The sequence below is a fragment of the Aspergillus clavatus genome, genomic scaffold, assembly GCF_000002715.2.
Source record: "Aspergillus clavatus NRRL 1 1099423829802 genomic scaffold, whole genome shotgun sequence".
In the NCBI taxonomy this organism is placed as follows: Eukaryota; Fungi; Ascomycota; class Eurotiomycetes; order Eurotiales; family Aspergillaceae; genus Aspergillus; species Aspergillus clavatus.
Window position 1 is genome coordinate 856,219 of NW_001517097.1, and position 16,490 is coordinate 872,708.

The 16,490-nt window shown below is 49.2% G+C and overlaps 5 protein-coding genes across 5 annotated transcripts, besides 4 other annotated features; all 5 read right to left on the reverse strand.

The window, feature by feature from the left end:
- Positions 1-4: 4 nt before the first annotated feature.
- ACLA_036200 (glycerophosphocholine acyltransferase) lies at positions 5-1,660 on the reverse strand (the record flags this gene model as incomplete). The annotated part of the gene is made up of 2 exons (XM_001270842.1): positions 5-752; positions 816-1,660. The coding sequence occupies 2 exons, from the start codon at positions 1,658-1,660 to the stop codon at positions 5-7; spliced, it is 1,593 nt and encodes a 530-aa protein (XP_001270843.1).
- Positions 1,661-2,761: 1,101 nt separating this feature from the next.
- On the reverse strand, positions 2,762-3,604 carry ACLA_036210 (uncharacterized protein; the record flags this gene model as incomplete). The annotated part of the gene is made up of 1 exon (XM_001270843.1): positions 2,762-3,604. One exon carries the CDS (start codon positions 3,602-3,604, stop codon positions 2,762-2,764), a length of 843 nt encoding a protein of 280 aa, XP_001270844.1.
- A 440-nt stretch (positions 3,605-4,044) lies between these two features.
- Positions 4,045-4,069: a microsatellite.
- Positions 4,045-4,070: a microsatellite.
- Positions 4,071-4,220: 150 nt separating this feature from the next.
- ACLA_036220 (DUF2841 domain-containing protein) lies at positions 4,221-5,585 on the reverse strand (the record flags this gene model as incomplete). Its single annotated transcript, XM_001270844.1, has 4 exons — positions 4,221-4,543; positions 4,606-4,791; positions 4,873-5,318; positions 5,428-5,585. The coding sequence occupies 4 exons, from the start codon at positions 5,583-5,585 to the stop codon at positions 4,221-4,223; spliced, it is 1,113 nt and encodes a 370-aa protein (XP_001270845.1).
- Positions 5,586-9,401: 3,816 nt separating this feature from the next.
- Positions 9,402-9,425: a microsatellite.
- Positions 9,402-9,426: a microsatellite.
- Positions 9,427-10,898: 1,472 nt separating this feature from the next.
- ACLA_036230 (cohesin subunit SMC1) lies at positions 10,899-14,899 on the reverse strand (the record flags this gene model as incomplete). The annotated part of the gene is made up of 5 exons (XM_001270845.1): positions 10,899-11,283; positions 11,345-11,652; positions 11,705-14,669; positions 14,723-14,816; positions 14,869-14,899. 5 exons carry the CDS (start codon positions 14,897-14,899, stop codon positions 10,899-10,901), a joined length of 3,783 nt encoding a protein of 1,260 aa, XP_001270846.1.
- Positions 14,900-15,390: 491 nt separating this feature from the next.
- ACLA_036240 (uncharacterized protein) lies at positions 15,391-16,251 on the reverse strand (the record flags this gene model as incomplete). Its single annotated transcript, XM_001270846.1, has 1 exon — positions 15,391-16,251. The coding sequence occupies one exon, from the start codon at positions 16,249-16,251 to the stop codon at positions 15,391-15,393; it is 861 nt and encodes a 286-aa protein (XP_001270847.1).
- Positions 16,252-16,490: the final 239 nt, after the last annotated feature.

Genomic DNA, 16,490 nt, shown 5'->3' on the forward strand with positions numbered 1-16,490 from the left:
AGCTTTATCTTCTCTCGCGCATTGTGTCAGTGGTAATGTTGGCTTTGTCTGAGCCAGTTGTGGCCGCATGAGCGTCAAGAGGAGGGATCTGGTCAAGGCTTGCTTTATCGCATTCCTTATGGGCAGAGGTCGAATCATCCAGAATACGAGCTCCCGCGGCTGAGGCATTCTCCGAATCCAATAGTGTTGGGCTTGTTGTTCCAGCCGGGGAGGCTTGCCAACGGGCAACATCCTTCTTTAACTCCTCTAGTTCCTTCTGGAAACGTTTGCCGAAGATGTCAATATAATAGGTCGCGCCGTTATGGATACTCCAAACGAATAGAGCAGTCAGAAATGCACCGCTAGCCCAACGGTATCTAAACCAAATGGGACAAGGAATCATGGTGAGCACAGCGTAAATATATTGGATCATCATGAAAGCGGGCGCCTGTAGAGCTTCGGGAAGGTTTATAACCAACTTCCCGATCCAGGTCTTTGCGTAAGATTTGCGAAGCCAGGTAAAGCTAGTAGGCCGTCCAGCGGCAATCTTCTCGGCACGGCGTACAGTGATGAAGAAATGATAAGTTAATTGCCAGATGACGTACGGCACGGTGGCCCAGAGCATCATGGAAAGAAGTGAGTAGTGGTTGGGGGAGCCGGGCTTGCTGAATTTGATGTCGTAGATGGCCGGGAATCTCTCGCGCAGCACTTTGGAGGGGGTAAGGTGGACAAGGCAATGCAATGTCACAGGCGGCATGATGTGGATAAAAAGACTGCAGCCCGAACTCCTGTTAAAGGGATTCTACTATACAACAGGATTTGATCCCATCACTTACCTGACGACTTTATCCATGCTATGGAAAACCATAGAATTCCGCCACATTGCAATAGCAACGGCATTATTTCCGAAAGTGAGACAGAACGTACTGATGAAAAGTCTCTTGGATCTTGGAAAGACCCAAATGCTGAGCATGCATAGCATGTTGACAAAGTAGCAGAGGTCGGCCAAGAAATAGTGGTAACCCTTCTTATGGTATCCGTAGTATCGAATCGGCATGAAATAGGCCAGCTGTACACTGAACCAGATATAAAAGTACTCCGGATAGGCTCCGATAAGATAGCCACTGATGAAAATATTGAGAACACCTGCAATGAACGAGATCTTCTCACGCAGAGTCACAGTGGCCGTAGCATTCCATTGCTTCTCTAGTCTCTTGACTCCGTCCTTCATCCGGTGACGGTATTTATCCAACTGCTCATCAGCTGTAGGCACGCGTCGCTTCCACTCTCCCACAACTCGATCCTTTGCGTGCATCGAGGTATACTTCAGCTTTTCTCGCTGCTTTCTGACCTTCTCTTTCTGCACGTTTATAGCATGTTGCCATTTCTCAAGTTTCTGGGAAAGTGAAAGGTTGTCGAGCAAGTCGAACACGGTGAGCTTATCCAAAGGAGGGAAGGTATCCCAGTCATCTTGGTACGAAAAGGAATGATTTCGTGACAGACTTGGAGGTGAGGCAGTTGGCGAGTAGGAGCGAGTAGAGGAGGGCGCATATTCATCCGTATCATACACGGCATCCATGTCGTCGACAGCCGCCGGTGGCAACAAAGGCGAGTTTCCGGCGCCCGTCACCTGGGCTGTTCTCCCTCCTCCAGGGTGATCATCAAGTCCGGCACCCTCCATAATGAGTTTGTGTTGGAAGAAGAAGATTGTAGGTCCTTCTCGGTTGTGAGGATATGGGCGACTGAGAAAACGTCCGAATGTTAGCATCACCATCTTGCTTCGATAGCGAACGCGATTTCGCAGAAGTATTAGGTTCTCACACACAAAAGCTACCTCATCACAGAGAACAACCAGAGTGCAAGGAGCAGCTGGAATTTTAAGGTATTATCGAGAGGGGGCTCATAAAAGCTGAAGACTCACCAAACAAACAACGGATCTCCAATCAAGTTTGGCACAGCTATCCAATGGTCAAATGCGCCAGTCGTGCTTGAACACTAAAGGCGCGTGATCCCATGCAAGTCTCAACTGTACAACTGAATGCAGCAACGTGCGGAGTTAATGTAGAGAGCAATGAAGTTTTGCAAAGTCAAGAGCTCTGATGTTGAAGGGAAGAAAAGACCTGTTGGGAGGATGAAGCTCGGCGTGTGCTAGAACTGACGTATCTGGTTGGCTTTCCAGCGGAAACCCCAAGATGAGTTAGCGCCGATATCTGGGGGCATGATCTGCTCAACCAGCCAATGCTATTGTATGGTTCAGACCCACTTGCCACTTCCGACCGTTTTATGCCTGAGGTGTGACATACTCCGTACTTTCATCCACTATGCAGTCATCGGGACTGCAAAAAGTAGAGACATCCATACATCCGTAGTAGGTTACGGTAGGAAATCTTCATGATGCCAATCTTTTAAGATAAGAGTGGTGCTACTATAGTTCAAAGGCTGATACAAGGGTTTATATAGGCAGGTCACAGGTGTACTTTGATTCTTATACATCCATCTCTGCATATTTGGGTCCTAGGAGCAAACGGGTTGAGCCCGTGGATCCCGTGGCTCCTGAACGCATGCGGATTGAGATATTTATTGCATTGATTCATAAGATGTCTATGGGAATCCTTTGCCGACGGGTCACTAGGCAGAAAAACAACACCTCTACTGCCGGCATGCCAGCAAGACCATGTGCCTGAGCGCCCCAACATAGAAGGACTGTCTCCAGGGTTGGATCATTTGAATGACACCCAATTTAGTGAAGATGACCCAGACATCTAACCGATATCTGAGCGGCTCAAAGATGCTCTTCCATGATTTGGGTGAAGAAAGGCATGTAGAGTGGATAGTCCAAGTCAAGCTCCCAGTACCATGGTTCGTGCTGCAGTTCTTTCCTTGCGCTCAACACCATCTGTATCTGCAGCATGCCTACAAGCGACTGTCCAACAACTGCCACTTTTCCTATTCCTCGAAACAAGCGTGTCACGGTTGTGATATGTAGCGAACCTGCGTTGGGAGTCTTGCATCTGACTAGACGCTCTGCACATGCCCAAGACACCAAAATTCGGACTGTACTGAGCAGAGGGAGCCCCGAAATTATACGTTTGACACTTTGCCGATGTTCTCGAATGTAGTCAGTCAGGTAGGGAGTGTAAGTGATATGCATGATCCGATGCTTGGGAAGGTGGTTGGGAGTCTTCGAAGGGTCAGAGTATTTCATCGTGTAACCCCATCCAAGAGCATCGAAGGCGAAACGACTGAAGAGAATCCGCTGAACTTCGTCATAGATTTCCCTGTTCGTGGTCAACAAATTCAGATAGGCAGCATTGGAATTTCGCCAAATAATACGCCCGCGTGTATATTTGATCGACTTCAGCGATTCTCCCAAGGTGATGACTTCGCGGTCCAACCAGAAATTGTCTGTACTGGACATTGCCATACACAGAATCTCACTGAGAATCTCAAATGGAAGGTCGAGGAGACGAAATGGGGCCGCTTCGGCATTGTCATTTCTGCCGGGGGTGTTCAACTCGTTCAGCATTGGGCGCGCGAGAGTAGGAGTAAGGGAGGCTGGCGCTTCTCGAAGTAGGGACCATCGTCGTAAGGCCAGAATATCCACTTGGAAGCCATACTGGGCCATAAGAAGAAATAGATCGGAGTATGATTGCTGCGGTGGTGTGATTGAAGGGTTGTTCTCCGTGAGAAGGAAGGAACAGTGAAAGATGACGGCTTCTTGTTGCCCCCACACAGTCGTTCTTCACCAGTTCGAGGTTTTGTAAACGAGCTTTCAAAGTTGCCCAAAGTTCCTCGTCAAGCTCCTTTTTCAGATCCAGCTCAACTACACACCACTGTGAAGTAGCTGGTGCATAGGCTTTTGAAGACGTATGTATATCAATCAAGGAATCGGCAAACTCGGCAGAAACCAAAAATGGCCGCGATGATCGCTAGACACAAAAAGACAGTTGACAAAGGAAATAATACAAATGAAAGGTACTGTTGATCCCCTGAGCTAGAAGTGAGGCAAGAGATCCACATCATCCGAGGATGCTGAAAATGGGCTTTCAGAGTATCAATTACGCCGAGAGAGAGAGAGAGAGAGAGAGAGATACACACGAAAGATATTCAGACATGAGGGAGAGAGACAAGGAAAGAATGGTGCAGGGTTATCTGCTGCGACAAGTCAGAGAGGGCTAAAATCCCGGTTACAATCGTGAATCCACACAAACGGACCTTCCTATGATGAAGACCAGTCAGTCTCAATGGTATGTCAATGGTGCATGCACTCGAGGAAGTCCATGATCCAACAGCACCGACTGCTGGGTATAAAGTCCGGAGACGGACCATGGCTCAACCGAAGAGATCTCGGGAGGAGTATGCGGCGCTCTCGTTTGCTCATTGGAGATGATGGATGGTGCCATACCCTTGGAGACAGCCGACAGACCGCTCTCCACGGAGCTCTTCCGACTGATAGATACTGGAGATAAAGGCAGGCAGTCTGCCTCGGGATTCTGCTGCTCGCTCACCGAGTCGATGCCCTCCGGAAGATGCTTGGAAGAAACGTGCAGTATCATATCACCACCTGCGTAACCGGCCATGATTAGCAACAGAACACCGAACCGCACTGGAGGAGCCGAAGCATACTCATTCTTCCACTTAGATAGAGCTCTTCCATCTCACGGACATCATAAATCTCATCCAGAATTAGGAGGCGCTCCATTGGTTCAATCTGGCGTCGCACATCTTGTCCAGCTTCCCTGAGTTTTTGCGCCGTGATTCCATGGGTCTCTCTCAACTCACAAAGAATGTGCATGAGAAGCCGGATTCTTTCTATCGAGACAATATGTGATCAGCGAGCATGCTTCAATTCATACGAGCAAACAACCTGCAGCGAAGAGGGGAAGATCTTACCAGCCTTCAGAAGGTGATCAGGTTCTTTATGTTGTACCCCAGCAGGCCACCATTTTGGTTTGGTCAACTCAGGATCTAGTCGTTGGCAAGGTCCACCCATGACTGTTCTTCGTCCATTGTATGGATGGTTCACTTGTTTGCGAGGCTCCACAAGTTTGACAAACGCTTTTGCAATGACCCTACAGTTGAGTTGCTGAAGGTTGTCGAACGCCTTCTCATAGAACTGACGCAGAAGATCCGTTTGTCCCACGCGAATTGCAGTCCGCTTGCTGGACGAGCTGGATGCATCTGAGTCCGAATCGCTTCCTAGTTCCGAACTCGTGCGCTTCCTACTCCTCCTTTGACGCTTATTCTGGAGAGACTGGAATTCACAGGGTATTAGTCTCGGTTGCCTCGGTTGACCATGCTGGAACCACACTGGACTAGGCTGCAGGTCCACCGAGGTACTGTACATATAAGGCTGTCTATCTGTGAATTCACCGATAGCACCTGCTGCTAAAACATATTGTCAGTGACACTTCTCAACGCAAATTCTCTGCATGCCTCATGGTGCACTTACCGGAGGCGAAGTTCTGCATGTTTGGCTGCCATTCTGTGGTCACAGCTCTGACAAAGCTTTGCTTGATGTCTTCGGTGAAAATTGCCCTCTCGCAGCCTGCAAGGGATGAGGAAACATTTACGCCAAGGTCCCCGTTATTGTCAACATATACCATTGCAAAGTGGGGAAAAGAACAGCTGAATGTCCTTGGCAATGTGCACTGGTTCTCCTTCTCGAGCTCATGTCAATTGTTGACCGACTTGCCTGGAGATATAGTGTGCTCATACCGTTGACCCTTGCTGGGCTGTCATGCCATCATATGGTAGCACTTGATGATGGTCCTGTCCTCCTGTCGGCCCTGTTGGATCCATCGCCCATACGGTTTGACTCTGATGCAGGAAGACTCGTCAAAGGGAGAAATCTGAGGGGCTTTTCGACAGATATGTCGCTAGGGATAGAGGGCTTTAAAGTCTGATTGACTTGTCTTCTTCAAATGGGTCTACAAGGTATGAGCCGAGTTTATATTACCAGACGACTGGTCTATACGTACTCAAAAGTACGTCAGAAATGGTTGATCAGCAGTCAAATCTACAGACTACTGTTTTTGGAAATCGCTGACTGCCTGTGTGGCGGGAAGGGCCCGGAGCCTAATGGGTTACAGCTAAGCCCAGACATGCAGGAAGGACACTATACTCTGTGGGCCAAAGGGTCCTATTGACGCATGGCCGCCATTGTTTTAGGGAGATGGGGCCACAGATCCAGGCCTTTTCTGCATGAGCATTGAGATCGGGCTTTAACCCTTCCGGAAGTGCCAATCAAGGCAGGACGATGGAGGAATTTCTCGCTCTTTGAGATAATGCTTCTCCAATCGGGGAACGAGGAAGTTGCTTCCTGGGCATGAAGATCATTTGGGTCATGTCAACACCCGTACAACGCCTCTCCATATGTTGCGATACTGTATGATCAAAGCAATAAAACTGATGATCTAGGCCGGATATCGGTATTTTGATCGGAGAAGCCGAGTTTGAGCGAGCCTAAGGTGGTCTCAACTACCATCAGGAAGCCACTTCGGTAGCAGGAAGCTCTATGTCCATTGCCCCTTTTGTCTATCTGAACCATGGTTCTCAAACCAACTAGTCAAGGCGCCAATTTTGATAGTTGCCTACTCGCCTCTGGAGTTACAGAAGTAACAGCTTGAGGCCACCAGAGCTTCCAAATCAGAAGGCATGTTGTGACCCGAGCCGACGCCAGGGAAGCTTGCTGTCATTGAGCCAATGACTTTGTATGGCCATGTTTCCGGAAAAGGTTACCTGGCCCAATGGAATGGTGAACATGTTGCACACGACGCGGGATGGCGTGTCTGTGCGATCTGCCTTTACGCATTTACGAACTAACGCAGTCAATTGTTCGACTCCGTCGAGTCGGAGCTCCATCCAATCTGAAAGAGTCAACGTATCAACTGCTCTTGATTCAATCTCGAAGATATGCGCATTGATGCATTGGCGTTGCTTTTGTATGCCTGACCTTCACCTGTCTGCTGCTATTCACTTTCTCCCTGGTTGACTAGGCAAATACCAACCTGTCTCTTTGTGACCCAGCTGGTGGGAGCGTTGAGAATGCGAAAGCAGACAGCGCATACAAGGCAGAGGGAAGCGTTCATAACCGGAGAGCTTTTGTGGCTAATCTACAGCACAGACAATCTAGTCTAGAATACCTGTCCTAACATCTTTAGCCCACTTTGCCGGGGAGCAAAACAGACCTTCGGGTCGCCTGAGATCTCGATAGTTACTAGCCGACGCATTTTGTTTTAACTTTCTCGGCAGCGTCCTGAAGTGATACCTATAAACGGACTGCTGTTCCACCGGTGGGGTCGGCTCCTTTGATAGAAGCTCTAGTCTACTATGCACTTCAGGAGGCCGAAGCAGTGTATTTGACGGTGCGACGGGGCTGGTGCTGAACGGATACCTTGACACTCGTACTAAAAATAATCTGACAGACCGTCGATCCTGCAGTTCTGAGCCTTGACAGAAGACTGGCTCTTTTCTAACAAATACCTCTGGGTTATAGACTTACTGGGGCAGAAAAGCTTCCGTTTCAAAGATCTTACGAAGGTAAAACGGTCTTCGCATGATGTTGCGCCAATCACGTCTACAAGTGCTCCCAACTTCCAGGGGACATTTTGGACCATCGCGTGAGCAAATACAACTCAGTGTCCTGCAACGAGAATCATTCTTTTCTGAATGAGTGTTAAACGCATTTCTTCAGCGCAACGAATCTCAATTGGGTATGATCCTCCCTTTTCAATCGGATAACACGGTGCACTCATGGGATAAGGAGTGCAAAAACCCGGAACAACGACAAACTGTCTACAGCCAGGAGCAAAAAAGCAAGCATACTATTGGAAACATGAGGGTTCAAACTCCAAAGACCAACTGCGGACAGGCCTCTTCAGGAGTCGATGCATGGAAAAGTGACCGATCACATTCACTCCAAGAGTCCAAGTACATCGATGCAGCTAAATGATTAGCGCCGCGCCCCCAAGGAAGCACAGGAAGTATCCTTGGATGTCGATGACTCGACGGTTATCTAGCTAGTCGATCTGATCCAAGGAAGAGGCCAAGAAGATATGGGAGAAGGCCACCATAAGCCCCTTGCTTCTTTGCGGGGAAATGTGGGCTTGTCTTTTCTTTTCATTCCTTTTTTTTTCGTCTCTTTGCCCTCACAAAGCTTTGGATTCACATATCCAGATCCTTCTATCTGCTCCTCAAACAATCCCTAACATTGTCAGTGTTGTTGCACAGGAGTACTGGTGCTTCCGAGACAGACCCTTTACGCGCGAGGAAGTTGTCTATGCAAGAACCGCCTCGATTCCTGGTAAATCTGCATTCATGCCCTGTCAATGATGATTGCTAGGCAGTATTGATCACCCCAACCGCCGGGGAGGGCTGGAGTCCAAGGCTCGTGAGCACTTGAATCCAATCTAAGAGCCCTGCTGGTAAAGATGAGACTACTTACATTCGCTAATTCACAGCTGTCCAAATCTGCCCAATTTGGATGGCTGTCTGACAAAGACCTTCCAATCGTCTTTGCCCATGAAATACGGCTGTCAGATGCTGTTATCTGCCCGCAGGAATGTCCGAGCACTTGCAGCAGCCCTGATATATTTTGCCGGAGGATGTATCGAATGCTAGGTTATGCCTTCGTTACCAAGTGGCATACTGTCCTGGACTCCTGGTCAACGGCCCCAACAATAGTGGAACCGTTCGTGCATGGCAGATATTGGTAGTTGTCCACCATCCGGAAACAATGATCGAATCAACTCAGTATACCCACTGTCTTTCCGGTCTCACCGATAATTGATGCCTGTCAAAATCAAACCCCGAGGTCCGCTGTAATGGGACATTTTTTGCCATCATCCAGTGACACTGGAACTTGGACGCTGGGTAGCGGTCGAGGCTGTGAATGACTACATAGTACATCATGTCTCGGTGCTGTGGCTTGTCGATATGCATGCTACAAATGCCACACATCTTGACTCTGTCATGATTTGCCCTCTTCTTCCATCAAAGTTTGTTCCGCCAGTGGAGAGCACCACTTCAATAATGCCTCGAGTTGCACGGTTAAAGTGCTTCCATGGGTTTGTTTTGCCTACCCAACCTTGGCTTTCGACTTGGAAAACGCTGCATCTCAACCGATAGATGTCTTCCAGGGTTCAAATATATCAGTCAATCTCAGCTTGTGGTTATTATCACTGGCCCTAGGCTTCAAGCAGCTCCACTTTCTTCAATGAGTGCCTAGAGAAGTGGGGGAATGTCCAGTCGAAGTCTGGTAATATCTCTAGTCATGAAAGTTACAAATAAGAGCTATCCCTTGGGCAAGTCTTTGGTCATGCCTGAACGCGCGGGCTGGCGATGTCCTGGACTCCTGGTCACCTGGATCCAAATCGGCGCGGCGCCTATTGTAGCAAGTGATGTCCCAAAAAAAAAAAAAAAGAGAGAGAGAGAGAGAGAGAGAGACAACAGATTGAAAGCGGATCAGCAAACAGCTCAAGACCCGAGAATTGCACACGGGTTTTCGACCTGTAGCTGTGGATCTATCATACATGTTTGGTGCTCAATGACTTGCTGTGGCCATACTTCGTAGCATGGCAACTTCGCCAAACTTTCAATACGGTAACCCAGCCTCACCACATGCCTAGCTTGGCTGTCGAGCTGGTCACTACCTAGCTCTATCGTAATTGTACGGCCCGCAACTCTGTCCAAGTACTGATCGGGACATTTCTGATTTGATCCGTCCTGGATCATTATACCGGGTTCTGGAGACCATTCTCTCCCTCAGATCATAGTTGAAGACCCCTTACCAAAAGTACGCAAAAGATGCTCAGATGGGCTTACCCGTGTACTGTGGTCCAGTCAACGTCAGCTATGTAGATGATCGCAACCCAGGAGAGTGGCGAGTCACACATGCAGGATCTACTGAAATACAGTATGCGGCCGCGCCAAGGGGAGATCAATCCTCCCCAGTCATTGTCATCCCGCAAAGCATGGCCACTACTATTAACGTTTCCGGAGCAAGGGGGGCTCTGATCCCGACGGCGATCTATCTGTCCCCAAGGGACTGGCCGTCCACATGAGGTATCAATAGCCGGAGCCCGGGGTCAATGGTCATACTCCACATCGCCTCAGTGCAAGACTTTGCGACGCTTAAAGCTAGACACTATAGCTTACATACGCAGGAAATCTGTCGTTCCAGGTTTCTTGTCCTGTCGGGAGGGTCCTTTCGGACAAAGTCGCGAGATGTTGTCATGTTGCGCAACACATCCGGCTGGTGGCTTAGTGTTTCCTGCTGCGCCTTCTGTTTCTGCAGTGTCACGCGTGGCGCTGCAAATGCAACTCCAAATCAGGGTTTGGAGCTCTGGGTTTTGGAAGGCTTGCGTCGTCGACGCGGACTTGCAGTGACGTTGTACAGGTTGGTACCTGGAGATGCGTCTCGAGGGGCATCTGGCTAATTGCTCAAGGAGACACAGCGTAGAAGAGGGCTAGAAAGGCATACACCCAGCTATAGATCATCAATTACCCAGTCACGTCACTTGGGTCACAGACAGCAGGAGTGGCTGCTTGCTACTGTTCAAAATTGGTTGAGTAATACGCTGGAAAGGTCACTTGTGGATGTAGATCGCGATGTTCATCGAGACTTTTTTTTAATGCAAAGGTAAAGGCAAAGTTGATTCCATGGACCATCATAAAGCCTTCGTCGCTGAGCTTCCCGATAAATCATTGCAACAATTGGATAAAGTTCCAGAGCCATAAAGGGTTATAAACAAGCAAATAGAGGGTAAAAGAAAGAAGAAAAGTAGTGTTCTACACGGAATGCAGTAGATTGCATCCCTACCATCCTAGCACAATCGAGATCGAATAAGGCGATCCACTAGGGGTATTTCCGAAGCTGGGAGAGAATGTCAGAATTGAACTGGGATGAAGACGGCTCATCACCAAGGAAAACATACATCAAGGGTCAATGACTTGCTGCTGTTCTCGACCTGGTCTCTGTAGATACCGACCAATGCCTCGCTGTTCTGGAACAATCCGGTCTTCAAACTGATGACGATGAACTGCATACCGGGGGCTGCATGGTCGTGGATGTAGTTGGCAATCCGAGCCACGTTGGTGTTGTCAAGTGCAGCATCAACTTCGTCCAGCACGAAGAATGGCGATGGCTGGTAAGAGTGGATGGCAAATAGCAGAGCGAGAGCAGCCATGGTCTTCTCACCACCGGAAAGATGCTCCATATCGCGGAAACGCTTGAGAGGAGGCATGGCATGGTATTTGATGCCATCGAGGTATGGCTCGTCAGAGTCCTCAATATCCAGGTAGCTGAAAAGAGTAATTCGTCAGAAGGTAGAGCCCATGGCTAAACGAAAGGGGGAGAACTCACGCTTGCCCACCCAGGGGATAGTTGGCACTGCGAGTCAGCTCACGATAGATTGGGCCTATTTGTTCAGAAATATGTGAAAAGGCCTTGTTGAAGAGGTCCGATCGTTTACGCATCACCTCCTCGAAGTCGTCTTTGGCCCTCCGGGCTTGCTTTCGGGCCTCGTCAAAGTCCTTCTCTGTGCTTCTTAGTTTGTTCTCGACGCTCTCTAAGCGCTCCATTGCACGTGTATTGGGTGCCATCTTGTCCAGCTCATTCTTGAGAGTATTGACTCGGTCAAGAAGTTCCTCTTCAACCTTTTCATCGGCATCCTGGATTCACTTAGCATCGACACTATAATAGGGAACGTATAGTGTCACTTACCTCCTTAAGAGTCTCTCCTAAAGAATCAAAGTCAACTTCGATGCCATAGTCTTGCACTGCATCACCTCCGCCCGCGATATCCTCATCAACATCCATCGCATCGGGGTCCGCCGCCTGGACAATGTCGTCAATAGGAAGTTGGTCAAGGGGTCTAGAATCCTCCGTGAGAGGAATAGAGATGTCCTCAAGCTTGCAGCGCCGTAGAAGTGCATATCGACTGGACGAGTTTCGCTGGATCTCGGCTTCCGAGGCGCTGACATCCTTCAACATGCCCTCGACATCCTTGCTGCGCTTCTGGAGCTCACGACGCTGTTGCGCAAGGTTTTCAGCCGACTGCGCATAAGCCTCTTTCTGCTTCTCTAGTTGCTCTCCAAGGACCTCCAGCTCAGCACTGTACTCATCGAGTTGATTTCGGATTTGCTCTTGCTCTTCCTTGAGCTCCTCGATCAAACTCTGATCACGTTGATGCTGAGCTTCAAGGCTGGCAATTCTATCTTTTGTGGCCTGGAGTCTCTGTTTCTCAAAGCTGAGCTGATTCTCAATTCTGCTCTTTTGTGTCGTAAACTCCAATTTCTTCTGGGCAGCTTCTTCCTGCAAAGAACCCTGCTGAATCTCATATTCACGAATGTTGGCATACCCGAGGCGCTTGCAGAATTTGCGGTAGATCTCATCCTCGATTCTGCTGACAGATTCTTGAGATTGGGCAATTGTCTGATCAAGCTCTTCCAGAATTTCTTGTCGTTCCGTATACTTTGGCCTCAAATCCTCCAACTGGCGCTTGGCATGCTCCAACTCGGTACGCTTGCTCTTAAGATTCCTCTCAAGCGCCTTAAGCTCCTCCTGCGCATACGCAAGACGTTGCTCCAATCCAACCAGCTCGCCCTGCAGCGTCTCTTCCTCGGTGCCCCTGCGATGACCCTTTGGCAGATTTGCGAGGTCCGCCATCAGCTTGTCCTTGAGCTTGTGCAGATTCTCCACTTCGGAGTCTTCCCACCGCTTGGAATTCTGCTGCGGGCCCCGACCTCCAGTCATCAAACCTCCCTTATGTATCACAGTTCCGTCGAGCGTAACTGCCTTTGCGTCGACGTTTCTCTCGTAGCAAAGATATTTGGCTGTTGCCAAATCATCGCAAACGATGGCGTTCCCACAAGCATAGCTGATGGCTCTTGCCACGGAGTCGTCGTAGTCCACTGTTTCGATAGCTGGGCGCATTCCTCGATGCAGACCTTTCAGATTAGAATTGAAAGCTTTGACTTGAATGGTCTCCAGAGGAATAAATGTCGCCTGACCAGCTCTTTGGTCCCGGAGGTGTTGGATGCACTCCTTCGCAGTTTTCTCGTTGTCGACAACGATGGCGTCGAAATGCCGGCCGAGTACAGTGCTGACAGCTTCAGCATATTTCTTCTGCTTGGGCCTGCAGAGGTCACTGACGCGGCCCTTTACACCAGGGAAAATGCGCTTTAGAGTCGATATCAGCTCCTTCGCTCTGAGCTCTCTCTCGGTCTGCTTCTTGCCATCATCGGCCTCGAGAAGTTTCTTCAGCACGACCTGAACTTTCTCTTCAAGCTCCGTCCTCATTTGGGAGATGCGCAAGCGTTCAGATGTGAGTGCGTTGAGCTCTTTCTTCTTACGGTCAATATCCTTAGACGTAGTCTTGACCACATCGTTAAGAGAGGACTTTCGCTCAGCCAAGGTCTCCGTGTCAGTTTTCAAGCTCTTGAGTTGCCACTCAGTTGCATCAAATTTACTCTTCAAACTGTTGTAGGCCTCAGCCTCGGTCTTTCTCTGACGCCGCAGGTTGTCCAGATTCAGTTGCTCTGCAGATGACCTTTTACTGACTTCTTCTTTGAGCATCTTATACTCGTGTTGGTCAGCTTCACTCAGCTGACCGCCCTGTCTGCTCATTGTCTTTTGCCATTCCGCCTCCCACTGGGCCTGAGCTTTTTCAACGACCTTGAGGTCTTTCTCCAGTTGTTTCACGTTGGCGGATTGGGCATCCCGTTCTTTTCCAATCTCGGCGATTCGAGAAGAGAATTTCTCGACCTTCTTCCTCGTGATATCGATTTTCTCATCAACGGGAATCAATGCGTTGGTTGCTTCCTCTATGTCTTTCTCCTTTTTGAGGATATTCCGCTCTGCCTTGGACACATCCCTTCCAACCCTAGCGTGTTCTTTCTTGGCGTCCTCAACTTTCTTTTCATACTTCTCAACACCACGGCGATATTCCTTGAGCTCGTCTTGATACTTCTGAATGTCGGCACTGGAAGCATCGATCAGACGCTGAAAGTGGAAGAGCTTCCAAAGAATGTGAGTGATGATGGCTTGGTTACGTTCCTCGGCTTTCCTAGCATAGTTTTCCGCCTCCCGCTTCTGCTCCTGATATTGCTTGACCTCGGAATTGATGCCCCTGCGTCTGTTGAGCTGAATGGTCTGCTGTTCCGCGGCCTCCTCAGCTTCTGCCTTAAGACGTTCGTATTCAGCTTTATATTCGAGACTTCCTGAGATCTGCTCAATCAAGCGGGTCAAGTCCTTTGGAGACTGCGAGGCAATAGCCTCCACATCACCCTGGAAGACAAGGAAATTGCGCGCCTTGATTAGAATGTTCTCCGCCTCGAGAGCCTCGTTGTATTGCTGGGCAGTCACGATGCGGTTGTTGATCCGGTACTCGCTAACGCCTTGGCTTGTGATCGACCGCCGCCATTGCTGCTCCTCGCCCGCATCATCCTCATAGACTGCCATGACCCATGCGGTTTTGGGATCATTCAGGCCGCTGGGGTCCTGCGACTCTTCTCCATCCACATCATCACCATTCTGTTCCTCTCCGTTCGGGGCCGTATCGATGGCGTTGCCGTCGGCGTCGACTTTCGAGGTGCGCAAGACACGACCGCGGTAGACGAGATCGCGTAGATTCGTAGATCGCAGATGTGAGGATTTAATGCCTAGGACGAAAGAGATCGCATCCATTCTAGATCATGTCAGCGCAATTATATGCATGCGGTGAGGACAAGATAAACGCACGAGTTGGATTTGCCAGACCCGTTCGGGCCGATGATGGAAGTGAAGTAGGCATCTCCAAATAGAAGAGTATGATGACCCTTATAGGACTTGAAATCTGAGGAGATGGTTAACAACATTCAATAACGGACATAATGATTACTCCATACTGAAAAGCTCGAGCCGAATAAGCTTGCCCATTTTTTGATGAAGCAGTCACTTCCAAGCGACTGCGGAAGCAAGGCTCAAATGAGATGTAAAATGAAGACGCCTGCGCCAGCCCACTCAGCAGTATAGCTGCAGCAATGGAGCAGCCGACAGACAGGAGTGTTTGGAGGACCCCGCGCGATAGAGGGTTATCGTGGAGTCGCGTCTCGGAGCGCAAGGACGCGCTGCACAGCGGCCGATCACGTGGCTGTTATGATTTCCGACTCAACGAAGATACACATATCGTCGATAGGCCTACGAGCACGTTCCATTTAAACTTCATATATGTTTTATTTCTCAAGGCCTTTAATTCACATATATATATACAGGAGGTCTTTGATACAGATATTCGTGCCGTGGTCATATCTGACCACAAACATCTCACTCGCTGGTCACAGCTCGAAGAAGTCAAAAGAAGTTGTAATTAGACAACTGGAGAAGATATTCCGCTTGGGCCATGCATCCGTCGGTCTCCAGCATGACAATTACGGACGTCTGAAACTCAACGGGTTCCCAAGCACCAAGAAATCCTCGGAGACATATCCAGCTGAATCCATTCGGAAAACGCCCTTCTGGCCCTCGATTTCCATAAGGATGAAATCTTCTTGCGTGAATAACTGCCGCACAGAGCGGAACAATTTCCAAAGAAGCTGGCTCATCTTTGTCAAAGGTGCCCTGTAGATGCTCACCTTTTTGGGCGGCGTGGTCTGGGCCACTTCGGGATGAAGAGAATCAGGCGATACCACCAGGCGGCGAGAGAAGGCTACTTGGCGGGGAAGAACATCAACCTCGTAGGGCTTCCGAAATGGAACCATGCTCCGGACACTGAAACGAAGGTATGTCTTGCCATTGAGATTGATGGCATTCACGGAGTTGATCAATCGACTGGTTTTGACGAGGAATACTGTTCCCATAACGCTCATCATAACGCAAATACCACCAAAGAGACCCTGCTGCCACATTGGAAGAGGCACAATCGGATCTCTGAACACAATGTTGGAGTTGTACACTGAGTAAGCAAAGCAGAAGGCCGCGATGCCGTAGGCACCTAGCACATAAGTACGATGTGACGGTGCCTTGAACAGTAGTATGTTGCCCTCTTTCGCGACTTTTCGTTCTAATTTGCCAAAGCCTTCGGGTCGTCTGCCTGCAAACTTGAGCGTCTCCTCAGCGGGTTGTGAGGTCCTTACGGGACTACGAGCCGCCTTGGGTTTGACAACAGCTTTGGCTCGAGGAACACTCGAAGATAGGTACCTCCATGTTGAAGGTAAATTCGATCTGAGTGGTATCGAGCTTCCATAACATTGCTGTGTAAATGCCCGGAAGGCGAATGACCTGGCAAACATCGTAGCGTCTGATGTCTAAAAGTAGTCATACACTGTTAGTAGACAACTTCTTATAGATCAACTCTAGTGCCACGGTTGATGCAAACTCCTTTATGTCATTGAGACACAGTAGAGCTCAATGATAATCAATTCAAAGGGTAATTGAGCAAAACAGAGAATTGCATTGCAAGACTGACCTTGATGGAAGTTCAAAAATCCGTTGCTTTCCCTATCGTCGATCTCCGCTCGCATCGCAATCC